Source organism: Enhydra lutris, unplaced genomic scaffold (genome assembly GCF_002288905.1).
Source record: "Enhydra lutris kenyoni isolate GAN:26980312 unplaced genomic scaffold, ASM228890v2 scaffoldscaffold15, whole genome shotgun sequence".
NCBI classification, from domain to species: Eukaryota; Metazoa; Chordata; class Mammalia; order Carnivora; family Mustelidae; genus Enhydra; species Enhydra lutris.
The window spans coordinates 47637358-47656648 of record NW_019154099.1 but is presented as its reverse complement, the minus strand read 5'-3'; the positions used below and the strand labels follow the sequence as shown (position 1 = coordinate 47656648).

Here is a 19291-nt window from a genome sequence, read left to right as displayed (position 1 = left end):
TGTTTCTGAAAATGATTTTCCTGAGGGAAGTGGGATTTAAAAAAAATTCTAAGCCCTTTTATTAAAAAACAAAACAAAACAAAACAAACCACCACCACCAACAACAAAAAAACCCAGAGGCCTGGAAATCACACTGGTGAATCCAATGGGCTTGGTTATCATTTCTAGATCAACCGTTTTAAAACTAGAAATAGTTTCTGCATTCGGCCAAACCTTTCTTACGTACTGATTGTATTCCAGGCAGTGTAATCGTACTGATAATACAAGAATGAATAAAATAGAACTTCCCTTTTGGATATCGTTTTATATTTACAAAGGCAGATTGCTTGTAAACAAATTCCAATACAATGTGAAAAGAATCATGACAGGTCTAAGTGCGAAGCCAAGAAGAGAGTCAAGAGAAGTCTCTAAGAGGCAGAGGTATACACCCCAAGCAGAGAAGTACTGAAAAACATATAAGCAAATGACCAGCCTTGCAACCCATGGAAAATCCTGTCCTCAGTGACTCCTTAAATTTCTTCCTTTTTTTTTTTTCTTTTTTGGGCACATATCTCAAAGAAAGGTCCCTGCTGCTTTCCTTTATTATCTATCTATCTATTTATTTTTAAAGGTTTTATTTATTTAGTTGAGAGAGTGAGAGAGAGAGAGAGAGAGCATGAACCAGGGAAGGGGCAAAGGGAGAGGGAGAAGAAGGCTCCCAGCTGAGCAGGGAGGCTGAGGCGGGGCTCCATCCCAGGATCCTGGGATCATGGCTTGAGCCAAAGACAGATGCTCAACCTACTGAGCCACCCCAGTGCCCCCTGTGTTCCTTTATTTATCTGTTTCTTCCCAATCATACTGGCTCTGGCTCCCCTGCCCTGTGTCTTTGTCAAGCTTCCTTGAACACACCTCTCATCTGGGTGTTCATGTGTTTCCGGGGGTGTAGGCCAATCTAGCAGGGATTCCCTCTTCTACACACTGAGCTTTTCCTACAGCCTTCTGGATAGTGCTCTCCAACATGGTGGGATGGATCACTGTAATAAAATTTTTATCATGACTGAGATTTTGATTGGTTGGTTTGGCCCAAAGTTATGACACTATTCACAAATTAAAACATACCATTTTCACTCTCCGTACAACCCTTAGCCTGGATGACTATAACCGCCGGGTCACTCTCTGTAATGGGACCTACGAAGGTCTGTTAAGAAGAAATCAAGTGGGACTGAACAGTGCAAAATTGCCAACTTTAAAAGACATACAAGATTGTCTATCTCTTAAGAAGTTTGACAGCCCCCCTTTCTTCCAGAACTCGACCTTCAGCTTCAGGTTGGTGCTCTGAACTCTGTTAGATGGCATTTTAAAATACTTTAAGATTTTCATGCCTGTGGTTGTAATGAACTAGAAGGAAATCTGGATGTTGGGAGTCACGTACAAGGCTAAGTAATGCAGAAGGGCTTGACAAGTGAGGATAACAAGAACCAGTGTTAGGAAAGTCATCAACCACCCACTATAATGAATAGTGTCATTTTAATATTTTCTAATTAGCTATTCAAAACCATCTTTGGTATTTCTAACTATGGCCTATATAGGTACAGTGTTCAGAATCAGGTACTTCATTAAATATAGTATTTAAACAAGTATTTGCTCATGTTCTTTCTTTTTCTTTTCTCTTAAATGTATCAGCCATAGACCTTAATATCAAAGTCCGAGATCCCAGAGAAGTATTGTAGACCAAATGCAGCTCAAGCTACAACACAGCAATGACATCACAATACTTGAAATGGAAAGGCCAATGAATAAATCTCTCCCTCTAAAAAAACTTTCAGAATTGTGGGAAATAAGTACGGATGTAAATAAGATTTTTAAGCGAAGATGAATGGGGCTCCCGAAAGACACGACGGATAGATTCATGGTCTTCCCCCAAACCAGATTCTCTCTATCCTGTGTGTAAATCATACAGCTGGTGGGTTATTTGGGGTGGAGCGGGGTTGGAGGTAAACTGAAAAATGCAGAGCTGTGCCAAGTGCAGCAGAATTCAAAGTCTGTGCGGGGGTTGGACACAGCTCTCAGAGTAGTGTCAAGGATCATATAAAGGCTGACATTTAAGATTGTTTGAAAAGGAACATACATTTGCTCTTCATGGTAGTAAAAATGCTATTGAAATGGAACACAATCTTCTTTTTTTTTTTTTTTTTAAGATTTTATTTATTATTTATTTAAGAAAGACCGAGATAGTGAGGAAGAGTATAAGCAATGAGGAGAGGGAGCAGGGAGACCGACGCAGGGCTTGATCCCAGGACCCCGGGATCATGACCTGAGTCAAAGGTAGATGCTTAACCGACTGAGCCACCCAGGCAATCCTAAAATGGACTGAAGTCTTTATTGATTTGAGTTAAGGGAGTGGTTATGGAAATGGGGGGCCCAGATCACCATAATTGGCACCACTTGGGAGCTGCTTAAAAACATAAATTGTGAAGACCCGGCCCACACCTTCTGAATCAGAAACTCTGAAAGTAGGGCATGAGTCCCATGTGATTTCTCCTGTGATTCCCATGAATGCTTAAATTTGAGGATCACTGAGTTAGGAGAAGGACAGTTTGAATTTCCGGAAAATGGGGAGGAGAAAAAGATAAGGATAAGAGGAATCTGGGGGTACATTTAGAATGCTGAATATATTATAGTCAAGCTGAGGTCTATTTAGTTGAGAAATGGGAATATGAGAGTATGTGTTAATTCAAAATATATTTCTGATGGGCATGGCACTAAGCTCTGGCAATAAAAATCTGGAGAAAACACAGTCTGTGTCCTCTAGGACTTCAGAATCTGGCATGGGAGAGAGATATGAAGGTAAAGAATGTCACACAGTGTCTAAAAGAGGTACAGTCCAACTGAGCAGGTGCAGAAGTAGCAATGATTAAGAGTTCCCTCCCTCTATAGAAGAGCATTGAAAGTTGGGACTAATTTGTAGTTAATTAGCTATGACAGTGCTTTCCATGTCCCTATCCCACTTTAAGTCAGAAGACTGTTATTTAGGCTGGAAACAATAAAAAGAGATCTTTATCAATTGTAACTGTTGTCACTGACATACTGATTTTCTCTCAGGAATGCTCTGGAAGGGTTTGATAAAGCGAACGGCATCTTGGACTCTCATGTGATGAGCCTACATAACTTGGTTCATTCCTTCTTGAATGGGACAAGCGCTTTGCCACATTCTGCTGCCAACGATCCTATTTTTGTGGTATGTTGAAGGGCTCAGAATAGGTGAAAAATTTTTTATGCAAGATGTTGGATTTATTTGTTTTTTGGTAAGATTAAGGTTTGGTGTGTGTTTCATTCTCTTTGTGGACAATGGGATGTATTCAGACGTTAAATTCATTTTATTCTATGCCCTAGAGTTGGTTAGACGGCATTTAAAGTCCCCTTTTCAGAAACCCATGCTTTAGAAATGGTTAGTTTTGTAATGACACCAGACAGGAGTTTATAGTCTAGAGGTGGATTCATAAGTTAGCATAATGATATTATAAATCACATTACAATTTAGCATAATTTATATAATAAATTAGCATAATGATAATAATTTTTCAATAATAAAATGCCTGATGTTGAAGATGAGTGATGGAACCAACGTGACCCTCGCATGAAGCCCAGCCACCTGGCACCTTTGGAACAGCACACGAAGTCCACAGCTCTGTTGGTGTTTGGTACTGAACTCCTCACTTCACAAAGCGTTCTGCCTAAAATGGAGCTGCTCCTGCCGTCCTAATATTATTGTGTCCACTTTGGACTGAATCTTCCACATATGACACTTGTCAGAAGACGGTGTGGACCTCCCTGGTTATACAAGAGCAGGTTCTTTTATTCCTTCTGTGTCTAGTTGTTAGTCAATGTAGGTTTACCAGAATCTGGTCCTTACGTGCTTTCATGGTTAGGTACCACCTAGTAACAAGTTTACTGGAGATAGTGAGGACCACGGCCAATACCCACCCCCAAGGGCAGAAGACCACCATGTGTATAAGAGAACCTGGTAGTGCAGAACAGAAAAATTGGTTTGGGTCGGTTTGCAAACTTGCGGGTATACATTTCTTTTTTGTTTGCAAAGGAGTAGATTCTACTCAAACTAATTTAGGATAAAAAATTAATTTATTGACTTAGATAACTGGGAAACTGAGGAGTGCTGCTGCCTTTAGGTATTGCTGAATCTGGGTGGCTCAAATTAGGTCAGCTCTGTCTCTGTCTTCATGGCAAACGAGCTAACCACTTGCAGCCGCAGATGTGCACACTACCAGTTTAGCACGTGAGGCTGGGCTAGAAGCAGCCATGTTACCATAGTAACAGAGAGCCGTCCCAGGATTGGCCAGGCCTGGATTACCTGCCTTCTATGAACCAATCAGTGTGGCAAAGGAAGTGAGGTACTCTGATTGGCCAGAGCAAGGTCACATGTTCTCCTGCTGTCCCAGCATGCATGTGAACCCCGCATCTACCATTTTGGGGAACTCCCTGCAGGGAAGAAAGTTTGTGTTAGTCAGAAGAGGGATGGAGAGTGGGGTAGGAGGGCTGGACAGAAAAAATGGCAAATGTCTTAAATTAATAGAAAAACCACATTTGGTGTGCCTTAATTTATTATCTGGCTTCGTATGTCTGAGAGGAAATACACCCAGTACAGAGGGAGCGAGCTGTTGTTGGTACGGAGGAACCTCACAGCTCTTCAAAAATCAAAGTGGGATGAACTAACTCTTTTGATCTCTCTCCTGATAACTTTAAAAACAGAAGGAAAACCAGAAAGGAACTCAACCATGGGATTGTAAATGTTGGAGTCCCAAGCTCTGTTCACCAAGGCACTCTCTGGAGACTAACCAAACAGGGGAGGTGCAGGCCTGGGCCGTGCTATCCCTGCTGTCCTTGGTCAGCCCCCTCCGGCCAAAGACCGCAAGGAACCCTGGGAGTGGAACACGGTTCCACATGGTTCCACGAGACTGAGGAGTGTGTATTCCTTGTCGTTGGGACAGACTGGGGAACCATCGAGTGGCTCAGGGGTAGAAAAGAATGAAAGGATTTGGGCTTGCGCTAGCTGATTTGGGGAGGGTGCACGGAGGCAGGACTTTGCTCTGGGTTGGATGCTGTCAGGAAGCAGGGGCAATTCTATGACTTTGTACCCCAATAATCTTTAGTAATTGGTAGAGCAAAGGCAGTTGCTTGTATTAGCTGGGGAAGAGCTACTGTTCATGTTAGGTGTTGTAGGATTTGGACAATGTTCGTATTTTGTCTACATTCAGGCACAAACATGGAGTTGTTTTGTTTTTGTCTTGATCCATTCGGATCATAGAGTGACCTTGTTTGATGTTGATGTTCCGTGATTGTTTACCCCGGAGCAGAACACCGGGGTAATGGTGATGACCGTGCCAGGCCAGCTCCAGGATGTCTGGGGCTGCTTTTTTCCCCCTTAAGTACAGTTCGCCAGAGTTGGCTTAGAACCTTTAGACATCTTAAACATTTGTATTCCAACTGCTAAACCCCTACAATGTCTCTGCTTTACAGATACCTAACTGATCGACTACTATTTTAACTTTGTCTCTCTTGAGGGTTGTGTGTCTTGGATGGATGGTTTCAAACTATTTTAACATTGTTTGTCTTCAGGGTCGTGTGTCTTGGGTGGATGGTTTCAAAGCAATTCAAAAACGAAATTTCACCACTGGTCACTTTTTATTTTGCCAGCATTTTGAATTTAAATTATTATCTAGTATAGATTGTATTGTAGCAAGCAAACACTTTATGGTTTTTCTTCTTTTTGCAGAATTTTCTTCACCTGAATCTTTATTTTAGTAGTGTATGTTAGTCTACTCAGGTTGTTATAACAAAAATAAGATAGACTGTTAAACAACAGAAATTTATATCTCACAGTTCTGGAGGCTGGAAGTCCAAGATGAAGGTGCTGAGTGACAGTGGCTCCTGGGGAAAACTCTTTTCCTGGCCTACAGACCACTGCCTTCTTGGTGGCGTGTCCTTACATAGTGGAGAGAGAGGCAATGAGCTCTTTGGGGTTTCTTCTTATAAAAGTACTAGTCCTATTATTTCAGGGCCCCACACATATGACCTTATTTAACCCTAATTACCTCTTTTGGTATCTAAAATCTCTGAATACTGTCATGTTGGGGGTTAGGGTTTCAACATATGAATTTGAGGGGACCATAATTCAGTCCATACCATCAGTTTATAGCAGTTTGTTCTTCTGGTCTCTTTGGGAGGCCACATGGCATAGTCAAAAGAACACTGTCAAATAACTTCTTAATTTAGTCCTGAATTGTGCAGGCTTGGGGGTCTCATTGAACTGTGTGAAGCCTCTGTTTCCTGCTCTGCAAAGTGCAGGTCACAGATCTTGATCGGGTGTTGGAGGAGAATGGTGTGCTCATTAATGCAACACTAAATAGATTAGAATAATATGAAGCTGCTTTAGAAACTGCCAAGTACAATACAAAAGGTATCATAAGACAACAACGTGTTTTATGGTAGTTGCTGGGAAAGAATCAGAAAACTATATGTTGGCTTTGAATTTCCAAACCTTAATTAAGTTTTCTTATCTTGTTCTCCATAACAGACAGTTGTGCCCTAAGGCAATTTTACTGACAAGAAATCCTGAGGTATTTCAAAGGGGATTTATTACTTTTTACTCCACCCAGTGTACACAAAAAAGAGATATGAAGAGGGAGGGTAAAGGTATAGCTCACAATGCTCTGAGCTTGCCTGGTGGTGTGAAGGTCTGGGGAGCTTTCTGGATTCCCAGATAGATGAATGCCTGGCCAGGGTGAGCTACGGGGAATCCATAGATAAGGCAGGAGATGAGCTATTCCTTTTTTCTAAAAGGTGTTTCTTCCCTCAGATTTGTGTAACAAAACATGGAGTCATCAGAAATGTGGACTCTCGATCCCAGCCTCCAGCAAGATGGGGGCTTGCTTACCTGAAAGATCTCCACAGCCATCTTAGTTCTTCTGTCGGATGCTTGCCCTCTTTGTTGGTTCTAACTTGACATTTCACTTCATTTTTCTGGCTATTATCTCAGCCAGTAGCTTATGCCAAACAGTACTTGCGTCTCCCTTCTCTGCCATCTACCTTTATGTCTACTTATCTATATCTCTCTAAATAAGCTTTTGTAAAACATACATTTTCAACTGTCAAATTTATACACACAGATCATATTCATGAGAAAAAATGTTAAGTACTCCTTTACCAGTACCCCAAAATATTATGAGTAGGACATTAGAATTTTCTGGCAAAATCAGGATTATATGCCTCCACACAACCTTTCTCTCCTACTATAGGAAATAAGGGTGATGCTAGTGACTTGCTTTTCAACACCCTAAGTTTCAAGGATTGTTACATCTTATCTCTGTCTTTGGAAGATGCCCATTTTGTGTGTAGGACTTGGCAACAGTTTTCTGTGAATGACCAGATAGAGCCTGTTTTAGAGGCCAAATGATCTCTGTTGCAATAACTCAACCTTGCCACTGTGGCATGAAAGCAGCCATAGACAATACATGAATGGGTGAATGTTGTGTTCTAATGAAACTTTATTTAAAAAACAGGTGGTAGGGCCGCCTGGGTGGCTCAGTTGGTTAAGTGTCTGACTCTTGATTTTTGGCTCAGGTCATGATCTCAGGGTTGTGAGACTGAACCATGAACTGGGTTCCAAGCTGAGTGTGGAGTCTGCTTGGGATTGTCTCCCTCTCCCTCTGTCACCACCCCCACCATGCTCTCTCACACACTCACTCTCTTGCTCTCTCTGAGAGAGAGAAATAAAAAACAGGTGGTGAGCTCTGGTCCACAGGCTTTAGTTTGCCAACTCCTGCTCTAAGGAATTAATGTCCCTTCTCTGCAGTATTTTTTTCTCTATCAGTCATGTTTCTCTTCCTGCTCTAGGAGAGCTCACATTATGACTTTATGGGTGAGGAATTCTGTGACTTGCATGTAGTTCAAAATACTAGATATTTAATCATCCTTGCCTTCATTACTTTTAATACCTTTAATATTTAAAATTTTGTTCTTCTTTGGTATAAACTGTCATATGCAAATAAATAGACAAAAAGCCACAGCCTTTTTTTTTTTTTAAAGGCACGAAGTGTTTTGGCACTAGTTCCAGAACTCACACTTAAGGCTATTTACACAGAGTTTCACGTTGAAGCCAATTCTGGTTTAAATAATTTTTGCCCATATTGAGATCCAGTTTACAGTATTTCATTTAAAAGAGTGATAGCTCCTGGAATTTCAAGTTCACAAGGCAATTTATGCAAATATATTGCATACAACATTTATTAAAATTATTTTCCTGAAATCTCTTCAAGCAAGAGAGGTACAAAGTTGTATCTGAATCACAATAATGAGTAAAAGATATAATGTTAAAGTACAGGAAAAACTCTGAAACCAATCTCTGAAGTTCTAATAATTCATAAGATAATTAAAGGATATGCACACATTCATCACGGAAAATACGATTAGGTCACAGAAATGCTAAGTAGTGCTGTCTTCAGTATTGAATTTAGGCATAATCTAGGGGAAAAACAAAGGAAACCAATACAGTCTAAAGTGAGAAACAGTTGAGTTAACTGCTGAGAAAGAAATTATGTTAGAGATAAATATTTTCCTTCCAATTTCAAAGCAACTATTCTTAGGGCTGTATTTGGATGTTTTCCTTTTAGAAAGTTACATTTGGCAAGTTCTCATTCTTTCAATTCCTAAGTGACTGGGAGATTCATAGGTTGTATAACTAATACTCACTGCATAGCTCATGTTTTTGTCACCTTATACACTGAAATTCTACATGGAATGAGGTGTATATACAGTGTTACCATCATTTGTATTTCTTAACAACGACTAATAGTTGGGTAAGATAGCTCCATAAATTTAGGGGGAAAAAAACAAGAAAAGAAAAAGTGAGTTTCTAAAAACAAGACTAATGGGACTACATGAAGTTAATTCCCTTCTGACTCTTCTGTTCTAGGCTATAATAAAATTAGTAAAATTAATAGGTCATAATAACAAGTATAAAATACTTGTGAATTGGTATGAGTTTAGTTTAAAAAATCCCAAAAGAAGAATATAGGACATTGCTTCTCTCCCCGCAAGAGTGAAGCACTTAAAAATGGATCCATTTTATTTATCTTTCTTACAAAAGAAAAAGCATATCAGTCAGTTAAGTATCCGACTCTTGATTTCGGCTGAGGTCATGATCTCAGAGTTGTGAGATCAATCCCTGCATCAGGCTTCTCGCTCAGCGGAGAATCTGCTGGAGATTTTTCTCTCTCCCTCTAATCCCCCACCCCACCAAAATAAATAAATTTTAAGAGAAAAAGAAGAAGTATAATTAGGCTAATACCTTGAGTATTTAAATTAACCTTATTTTATGTTAATTTTTCATTTTAATAGTTAAAATTTTTTTAATGATTTAGAGTTACAGAAATATTGGCAAAAAGATTTTAATTGTAATTCCATCTGAACTTTCTGCTTATTTCCTCTCATATTCTATGTTTATACAGTTGTACCTAGAATGCACACTTTTTAGGTTGTTACATAATTTCCTAAATATTTTTTCAAAATTTAGAAATAGATAATGCAATAAGGAGTTCAAATATAAAAGGCATAAACTGAAGTCTCTGTATCACTACCATCTCCCAGCTAGTTATTATCATTTCCCCCTAGTCTTCCAGGTTCATTTTATAAATATACAAACAAATATGTTATCTGAATGGCAGCATACTTTAGACGACAGAAGTCTGTGACTTCATTATTTTTATTTGTATTTTTTACTTTTTCTAAATCATTCCATATCAGTTCATGAAGGCCATTCTCATCCCTTTTTTATGGGTATATGGTATTCTATAGTGTGGCTTTATCCTGAAATTTTAACCAGTTTTGACGTGCATGTAGGTGGTTTCTAATCTCTTGCATGGCAGACAGTGCTTAAATGCATGACCATGTAGAGTAAATCAAGAGAAGAGAATTATCAGCTCAAAGATGAAATAAATACATTTGAAATGTCTGTAGATACTTCCAAACTGCCTCTGAAAGGTTGAATAAATGCTACATTTATTTATTTATTTTTAAACAACTGAGATGAAGTTAATAATTCCTAAGGAGTGTGACACTTCGGTGAGTTTTAAAAGAGCTGAGTTATTGGAGATGGTGGGTGGCCACTGCTTGGGCAGAGAGTCCCAGGGTGGCAAGATTTCTATACTCTTGGTCTAGGGGATAGTTTGTTTTTTTAACTTGGCATGGGCTAAATGGCCCCTGAAGAAATTCTTTCCAACTCTAAGCTTTGTGAAGATAGACCCATGCTCTATTGAGAAGAACTAAACCTATGCTAAGAGATGAACTTCATACTCTTTGTCACTGATGAAATTAAGTAGTATAAAGGCAGATCACAATTATATGCAAATCTAAAGTGGCTATCACATTGATTTGGGTTCCTTCCTCCTAGAGTTTTGGTGATTCCTTAGACATGAATGGACTGGCAGTATCTCAGTTCTTATCTAGAATCTCTTCTGACATCCCCCTGGTTCTCTCTCTCTCACCTGCTTATGACATATGCTGACCCGGTGAGTTCTTTTAAACCCGCCATGCTAATGACAGAATCTCTTGTACTCCTCTGTTTTCAGGTGTTCAAAGTTTAATCCTTAAAGTATAAGCTTTCTTCTGCATGGACTCAACTGATATTTCTTTTTTAGATTGAGATATAACCGACCTGTAAAATTAAGTTAGTTTCAGGTGTATAACATAATGATTCAATATTTGTATATACTGCAAAAACAGTCATCATAATTAGTCTAGTTACTGTCTGCCACCATACATAACTGATATTTCTTTTTATATACATGCTAATATATCTTACATACAATGTATTGCATATATCTAATGTATACTTTTGTATATTTTGTATACAATGCTTTTATATAAATTTATGTAGAAAGGGTGCTTTTACTTTTTTTTATTTTCTTTTTAAAAAATATTTTTTTTATTTATTTGAGAGACAGCATGAGCAGGGTGGGGAGAGGTAGAGGGGGAGGGAGAAGCAGGTCCCTTGCTAGGCAGGGAACCCGCTGCTGTGGTGGGTCTTGATCCCAGGCTCAATCCCATGACCCTGGGATCATGATCTGAGCTGAAGGCAGACACTTAACCAACTGACCTACCCAGGTGCCCCTAACCTTAGTTTTAAATGGGCCTTCCCTATGTGACTGGGTGTGTATTATGTGATTTCCAAGTGGTCACATATGAGTTTTCAGAGCGGCAGAACATTATCATATTAAGACTCTCTCTGACCATGAATGATGTCTTCTGGGTAAGAACACATGAATTCAAGTGGTGAAAACCACAGTGCACTGGTCTTTGGTGATGTACTGGTGTCTGTGGTCATTATGGCAGGAATCTGATTGTGCAGACACCTAAGTTAAAGTTAAGTTTGATAGTAACTTTATTCTCTAGGGATCCTGAAAAAGATATGCATGATTTCCTTGTATTTTATTCAAGTTTCCTTATGCCTGCAAGCACGAAAGCCATTGATTGATTGCTTTTTTCTGCAATGGTTGCATTAGAGAAACTTTACCTTGAAAGCCCATAGAACCATATCTTCTTCGATACTGCCTCCAAGGTGGAAGTTTTTTTCTTCCTGTACCTTTCCTTATGCAGTTGGAGCAAGAGAGAATGGGCTTGTGAAACAAAATTTGTAACCTCATTTCTGAAGCACTCAATTTTTAATGCCCAAATATAACTATGTATCTCTATAGCAGATATAAGGCAACCACAGTATTCTGTTATTTTACTTGTGCTTTTATTTATTACCCTCCCATTACATTTAGCCTTTACAGAGACATTAACTGAGCTCATGTTTGACTCATGTCAAACAAAGATACTGTTAGTTTTTCAAGAGCAATTCAAGGTATCTTGTTTCGGAACAATGTTCACAACTCTAACAAAAATACCTATTCTGAAGGCTGCACCACTTCTCTTTACGGCTGTGGAGACGTTATTGCCTGCAGCATTTTGTTTATTGCATTCTTTGCATCTTCTTGGCACACACTTGCCTCTTTTACTACATTCTATAAATTGGGTGTTCTGTACATGGTTCCTACTAGAGCATTTATTGTATAATGTTTTATAGCCCTTTGGAAACCTATAATCTCTCCTTATTATTTTTCCCTCTTCTTTTATCTCTCCAAATTATGAATTGCTGCAGAGTCTTGTCCCCTCCTTACTTATTTACACATTGCACTGGGTGAATTCTGATGTTTTCCAAAAGTTATTTGCCTCTTGCAGCACTGAATCTGGATCTTTCTGTGTCCTGAATGTGCCTTGTCTCTTTTTCTAATCACAATTTGATCTCTGACTTGAACTCACACAGTCCCTAAATGCTCAGGAGATACTGTGTGACCTTCTTTGGAAAATACACTCTGGAACACCCTACATACGTTTTCTGTGTATCCCTTAAGATTTGGTTCCACTGCTTAGTACAGAAAACCTGTTATAGAAGCTTCCCCTCATAAAAGAGAGGATTATTTTTCTCTTAATGTAAAAGATCCCCAGTGGCAGGCCGTCCAGAGTCACCACAGAGAGTCATCACAGACCCTTCTGTGTTTTTGCTCTACTAACCTTGGTGAGTGCCTTCTTTTCCTAACTTTGTTAGTTAGCAATTAAAATGGCTGCTGCAACTCCAGCCATCACACCCATGTTCCAGGAAACAGCTAGGATAAATGGAAAGAGAAAAAGGACCACTTTTAAGTTGAGACCACCACCTTTAAAGAGCTTTCTTAGGAATCCCACCCAGTGACTCCTAATTCAATCTCAGGGATAGTTTGATACATTCCTTCACTCAAAATACAAAGGAAGTTACAGAGAAAGGAGAGTGGAATTTGGTAAGCAACACATAGTGCATACTCTCCTTAGGCACTCAGCCTCTATGGCTTGGGCTCCGTGCTTGTGGCAAAAGTTCTGTTTGAAACTGGCAGGCTCCCCAGGCTTTAGCTGGAGGATGAAACACAACTTTGTTGTCTGGGAGCCTTCTAACCTTCTCTGGAGTTCCCGGGATTCTGGACATGAGATACCTTTTCGGTGACTTACACCAACAACTAACACTCAGTTCTTTTTCCAGGGCTGGGATCCCTTTTTCTAAGCTCTCCTTATAGGAAACATTGATCATTTATATTATCATGCATCTTCCAAGGTTGTTGCTTAGGCAATAAGCATTATACATCTATTTCTTTGGAACTTCAATTTTGTTAGTCAAAGCTAAAATTTTAGAATTAAGAAAAAAATCTTTAATGTCTGCAAAAGCCCAGGTCTTAAAATTTGATGTTTTTGTTTTAAGATGATTATCTCTGCCACGAACTGTAAAAATCCATTTGGGAAGAAATTCCTTGAGTAAATCACTCAGTTCCTTTAACTATCCTATATGTAGCCATGTGAGACAATATAGGTAGAAAGTTCTCGCTGTTGCCTGATAGGGGTAACTAACTACAAGGAACCTTGGGTAAGATTTGAAAATAGATATTATCTAATAAATAAACAACAGCTACATAAGCCAGAAGGGCAATGCCCTTAAAGGGTTTGAGAAGTGCAAAGAGCTATGAATTTAGGCTGAGAGAAATTAGGGAAAATGCTTCAGGACGAGGACCATTGCATTGGTCCTTGATAGATGCCAGAAAACACAAGAAATCAAATTGCAAGCTGAGGAAACAACAGCAGATAGAAAGGGGCCTCTTTTGTTGAATTGTATAAAAGATAAAACTACTTTGTGTGGCACTGTCTTCAGGCAACAAATCCTTATTAGACATCGACTCTGCCCAGGTTGCATGCTAAGCTGACGCTTCCAAGGTGAAAAGACCCCATCTCTGACCTTTAGGAGTTAGGGGTGTTGTTAAGGAAAATAGATAAATATGTAACAAATTATAGAAGGAAACTAAAAAAAAATAAGTAACAAGTCATGGTATAATTTGACCAGGGCTCTAATTGGAGTACAAGGAATAGTGGTGATAGGGTGAATGAATTCGTTTGAGAAACATTTTTTATTGGAATAAATACCTCCCTACCCCCATGTGACAGGCTCCAGGATGACAACACTTGGGACCCAGGGGAAGAGAAGGGAACAGTGCCCCTCGGTCCTTGAACTTAAAGTCTAGGGATAAAAGAGGAACCCAGCATAAAAGTTGGGCTGAACTCTCACATTTATGTCGTGTTGCAAAATTGGGGCTATAAATGTGGAAATTTTGCTGTTAATATTTTAAAAGATAATAATTGCTGTATTTGAGAAGGACTTTAATAGCTTCATTGAGAAAATAAAAATGAGCATTATGCACATCACAGCATTTTTTTAGACTTTCTTTTGCTGGCATAAGACCAAAAATTTAAATGAAAGTGTTATAAAATGAGTCCCTAAAAGAGCCATTCTACTGAGAAAAATTTGAAAAGCCATTTTGGAGATTTCTTTCCTTCCTTCCTTCCTTCTTCCCTTCCTTCCTCCCCTATCCATTTGTGTTTCAATACTGTTAAACACAATACTGTTAAACACAGCCTCTTCTTTCTCTTCTGTTAAGAACAAAACCAAAGATACCTATCTTATCATACTTGCCTTTCTCCCCAACTTAATAATTAACGCTCACATATTAAAGGATCTAATGTTCTCAAACCAGTGTTAAATCTGCAAGTGAAATTTCATTTATTCACTTGACAAAGTGGTTGATGATCCTGTTTGGAGAGATGGCATGAAGCCTTGAAAATGTTAACTAAAAATTTCAGTGCTTATGTCACTAAGATATGGTTGGGTATGGAGAAGTCCTTATGTCCAGAAGAACCCCAATCCACTCTAGAGAAAGCTTCAATCAGATTGACCTGATTGAGACAGACAGATCAATGTCCAATGCCATGTTCAATTTTCTTGCAGGTGCTTCATTCCTTTACCGACGCCATTTTTGATGAGTGGATGAAAAGGTCCAATCCTTCTGTGGATGCCTGGCCTCAGGAGCTGGCACCGATCGGTCACAATCGGATGTATAACATGGTTCCTTTCTTCCCTCCGGTGACTAATGAGGAATTCTTTTTAACTGCAGACCAGCTTGGCTACAGCTATGCTATCAATCTGCCAGGTAACAAATACAACTTCTAAGGGGATAATTCATTTATCTGCTGAAGGACCTTTCTTTCTTTTCAAAAATGCAAACCAGGACCTTAAATTCAAGTATGCAGGTCTAGTTAATTTTATTAGCAATTTTCTAAAATATTTATATTAAGCAAAATGAGCCCTTGCACTACCAGCTAAACGTCAGAAAAGGGACTGGTTTGATGATTGAATTAATAAATAATAGCATATAATAAATATATGAAAATAATCTGAATTATTAAAAACCTGGCTATGGTTTGAAATGTCTAGCCAACAAAATCAAAATGCACTAGCCACATGTGGATGGAGTTCATCAGGACTTGGAGAATCGTTACTTGAAGGAAAGACTTGGTTTATTGTGAAGAAAATAAAGCACTTACTGTGAGCATGAAGTTCAAGGGGAGACCAAAAAACTCAGTAATTGAGATTAATAATGTAATGTAATATTTTTTTAAAAATCAAAATAAATGCAAAAAAGATGAATGCAATATCAACATTTTAAATAAAGACAGGCTGTTGTGATCATTGTTTGTTCACCCCTACGTTATTTTGTAATGAGACCAATTATTTCCAGTTAGCCCATGCCAGCCCTGTTGGGTTGCTTTATGAGGTTGGCGTTAGCCTGCCAACAATTCGGGCTACATGGGGCTGCACGCATATGTGTCCTTAATTAAAGTTCTTTAAATCATGCTTTTACATTGTAGATTTTTTAGTAGCTTTTTCCATTTAGTTGAAAATGTGGGAGGATATTTTGGTAAGTATATATATGGGCATATATTTTTCTATTTGTCCAGGCCCTAATATAGCTCCATGGGTCACTTAAACAATCTTAGGACAGGTTGAGAAAGAAAAGGTAAAACAATCAACAAATATCTTATTTTGTCCAGAACTCAGAAAAACACACAGACCATCTACTGGTGAGTTTACCCCATGTGTCTCTTCCATCTTCCCTAAATCTCTGTCTGTGGTGTAATCGTAATGACCTGTGAGCTCACATCTCTCCCTCTCTCTCTGACTTCAGAGTCTTCCAAGCCCTGGAATCTGTCCCTTGCTTTTCCTTCTAGTCCTGCAACTTTGCTTGTTTTCCTTACTGATTTGAAGTTTCCTTTCTCTGGACAGCTGAGATATCTTTTGAAACTTCATTCTCTTTTCTCTGGAATCAAACATAGCAACAATCACAAGGTTTGAGATGAACATTTGCCCCTACGTCCATTCCTCTGACACCAGCCAATTAACAGGTATAGACTGAGAGTCTGAATATGCCCAGAATGTGTTAACTCCTCAGGAGACACAAATTCACGTTTCACATGTTGGTCTGCCACAGAAACTGACAGTCTTGTCTGGGGAGACATAACTACAGCAGAAGGTTGAAGAACGGAGTGGGGCATTTGGGAAAGGCTTCCAGAAAGGGATGGGTCTTGAGTCTGATTCAAAGAGATGGTGGATCTTCTGTAGAGGAGGTGGAAAGAAGGGAGCATTTTAGATTGAAGGAGGGCAGGGCTTTCAGCGCTGTGAAAGGTGTAGTCTGTATAGGGGACTGCCTGAAGAAGCCTGGCTGGAGAGGAAGGCTTGGGTAGAATATTACCTGAATTAAGTCCAGATCTGTGAGAAGAGCCTCATTACAGAGGGCCTTAAAAGCCATCTGGCAGAAACCACAATGAGACACCGCTTTCCACACATTAGGATGGCTATTACTGACAAAACAGCAGGTAATAAGTGCTGATGAGACTGTGGGGTAATTGGAGGCCTCGTGCCCTGATGGTGGGAATGCAGAGTGGTAGGTAGCCTTTGTGGAAAACAATATGGCAGCTCCTCAAAAAACTGAACATCAGATTACCATATGACCCAGCAAAGAACTGAAAACAAGTACCCACGTAGATTATTTGCAAACCTCTGTTTGTAGCAGTATTATTCACAATAGACACAAGAAAGAACTCAACATCCATTGATGGCTGAATGGATAAACAAAGTGTGGCATATGCGCACAATGGAATATTACACAGCCTTAAGAAGGAAGGAAATCCTGTCATATGCTACGACACGCACGAGTCTTGAAGATACGCTAAATGAAAAAGCCAGTCACAAAACAACAAAAACCATATGATTCCCCTTATATGAGGTGTCTAGAGTCGTCGAGTTTATAGAGACAGAAAGTAGAATGGGGGTTGCAGAGGCTGGAGAGCTGGGGCACTGGGGAGATCTTATTTCAGATTTGCAAGATGAAAAAAAGACTGGCTGGTAGGTGGTGGTGATGGTTGCTCAAGCGTGTGAAGCACTAGGCCCCACACCTGAGCACTTAAAAAGGATTATGATGATGAAACACATGTTTCACGTGTATTTTACCACAAAGAAAAGAACAATCATCTTTGGTTCCTTGGAGGGTTTATTCTGTGTAAGTGTGTATTGCAAGAAATTTAAAGCATGCAATCAGCTGTATTTAGGTAATGGAATGCCATTTCCTCAAGAAAACCAGTTGTGGGTATGACGAACTGTTGGTGGGGGTAGAAGATAAATTTTATCCTAGCCAATATCGTTCTGCTCTATCAACAAAAATGCACGTGAAAAGCAAATGGGTTCATTCTTCTCTTCTCTGAGAGTCTTCAGCTGATGAAAATCCCAACTGTTGACCGTTCTCTTCTGCTTTAATTCCAGAAGAAACTCCAGGTTGGACCCCAACCCTCTTGGTGGTCATGGGAACGCTGGTGGCTTTGGCTGGTGTTTTTGTGGTGCTGTTTTTCCTTCAGTACAGAAGACTCCGAAAAGGCTACACACCCCTAGCAGAGACACATTTAAGCAACAAGAAGTACACAGAAGAAGCCTAGAGAGTTCGCGCCTTCCCCTGGAGAGGAGGCACCAGCCTCAGGTCTGACCCTGCCGATGAACACGCTATTAGTCAGTGTTCTTCCTTTAGCAGAAGACGTTTGACACGGTTGCTCCTACTGTGGTGCTCATTCTCAAGACAGGGGATGTGTAGCTGTAGTAGCTGGTTTACTTATTGTTTAACAAACACAAACGGGAATGTATGAGGCTATCTTGACCATCAGACAAAGGCAGAGCTGACGATTTGTGGTATCTGATAGTAAGTCCCCATATTGATTAAGCCTCCTCCTGTTCTGAGAAGACATACACAGACACACCCACAGGCACGCGACTGATAAAGGGGATTCATTTGAATTTGGAGGTCACTGTAATTTGAGGCCTGGGCAAGATCATGGTTCATTTTTTCTTAACCCAAGTGTGTTCCTTTGTAAAGGGGCAAGTGGGGCGGGAGTGGAAGATGCTTCCTGAGTCTCCGTGAGCTTAGCTACAAACATCCGTGCTTCTAGGTGCTTCTAGGTGCCTTCCTGATCATCTTCCAGTGACTTACTTTTCTTCTCTCTGTGTCTTTTCTTTTCCAGCCTTTAAAACAGCCTTAAAGATGAAAACAGGCCTTATTTTCCGAAGAGGATGGAGAGTAAATGAAGGAATGAATGATCAGTTTGGTTCTCTTTTGTAAATTAGACTTTCCAGAATTTATCAGAATCTGTAGTTCTTAACAGAGATTCAATAGCTAGATAAACATTGATTCTATAGTGAAAAATAGATGAGAGATTAAATGATTAAATGAGTTTTCTAGTTAATTAATATACCGTTTTAAGTCTCCTAACATGTATAGAACCACTTCTCCCAGGAAAGGCTGGCTGGAAAAGGCTGTGGGGCTAGAACCCTGACAATCTGAGTAGAATTTCATTGCTTTGAGGTCTCATTTGGCTGATCCTGAACCAATTTCTTTACCAGGTAGCCTCAGATGAAAAATTATCCTCGTGTATTTTTAGGAGTTGACTTCCAATTTTACTCATGCTGCGGTGTTCTGACAGTTACTTAGGAATGCTAATCAATTAAGCCTTATCATTAAAGAGCAAACCATCCATACAAAATATAACATTTCAGAATTAAATGGTTATGTTCCACTAAGTAATCATCATAGCATGAGAGGAAAGAATGAAGCCATCTTTATTTACTAAGATGCTCAGACTTACCAAGATGATCCCTCCTTCTGAGAAGTTAGCGGTTACTGAGATTGAAGGTAAATTTCATCTGCTCATATCTGCTACCTGTGCTTCAGGGCTGAGTCCAAAGTTCTAAAAGGTAGCCTGTCTGTCCACGCATTTCAGCTGCTCTCTACTGGAATAGATGTGT

General features: G+C 39.5%; 1 protein-coding gene across 1 annotated transcript in view; it reads left to right on the top strand.

The window, feature by feature from the left end:
* The window catches only part of LOC111147121 (dopachrome tautomerase), a 29493-nt gene extending 11559 nt beyond the window's left edge, over nucleotides 1-17934 (top strand). The window contains exons 5-8 of the mRNA XM_022503024.1: nucleotides 1126-1305; nucleotides 3082-3217; nucleotides 14897-15098; nucleotides 17765-17934. Of these exons, the coding sequence (XP_022358732.1) occupies nucleotides 1126-1305; nucleotides 3082-3217; nucleotides 14897-15098; nucleotides 17765-17934 (688 nt within the window). The remainder of the gene's footprint in view (nucleotides 1-1125; nucleotides 1306-3081; nucleotides 3218-14896; nucleotides 15099-17764) is intronic.
* The last annotated feature ends 1357 nt before the right edge of the window (nucleotides 17935-19291 follow it).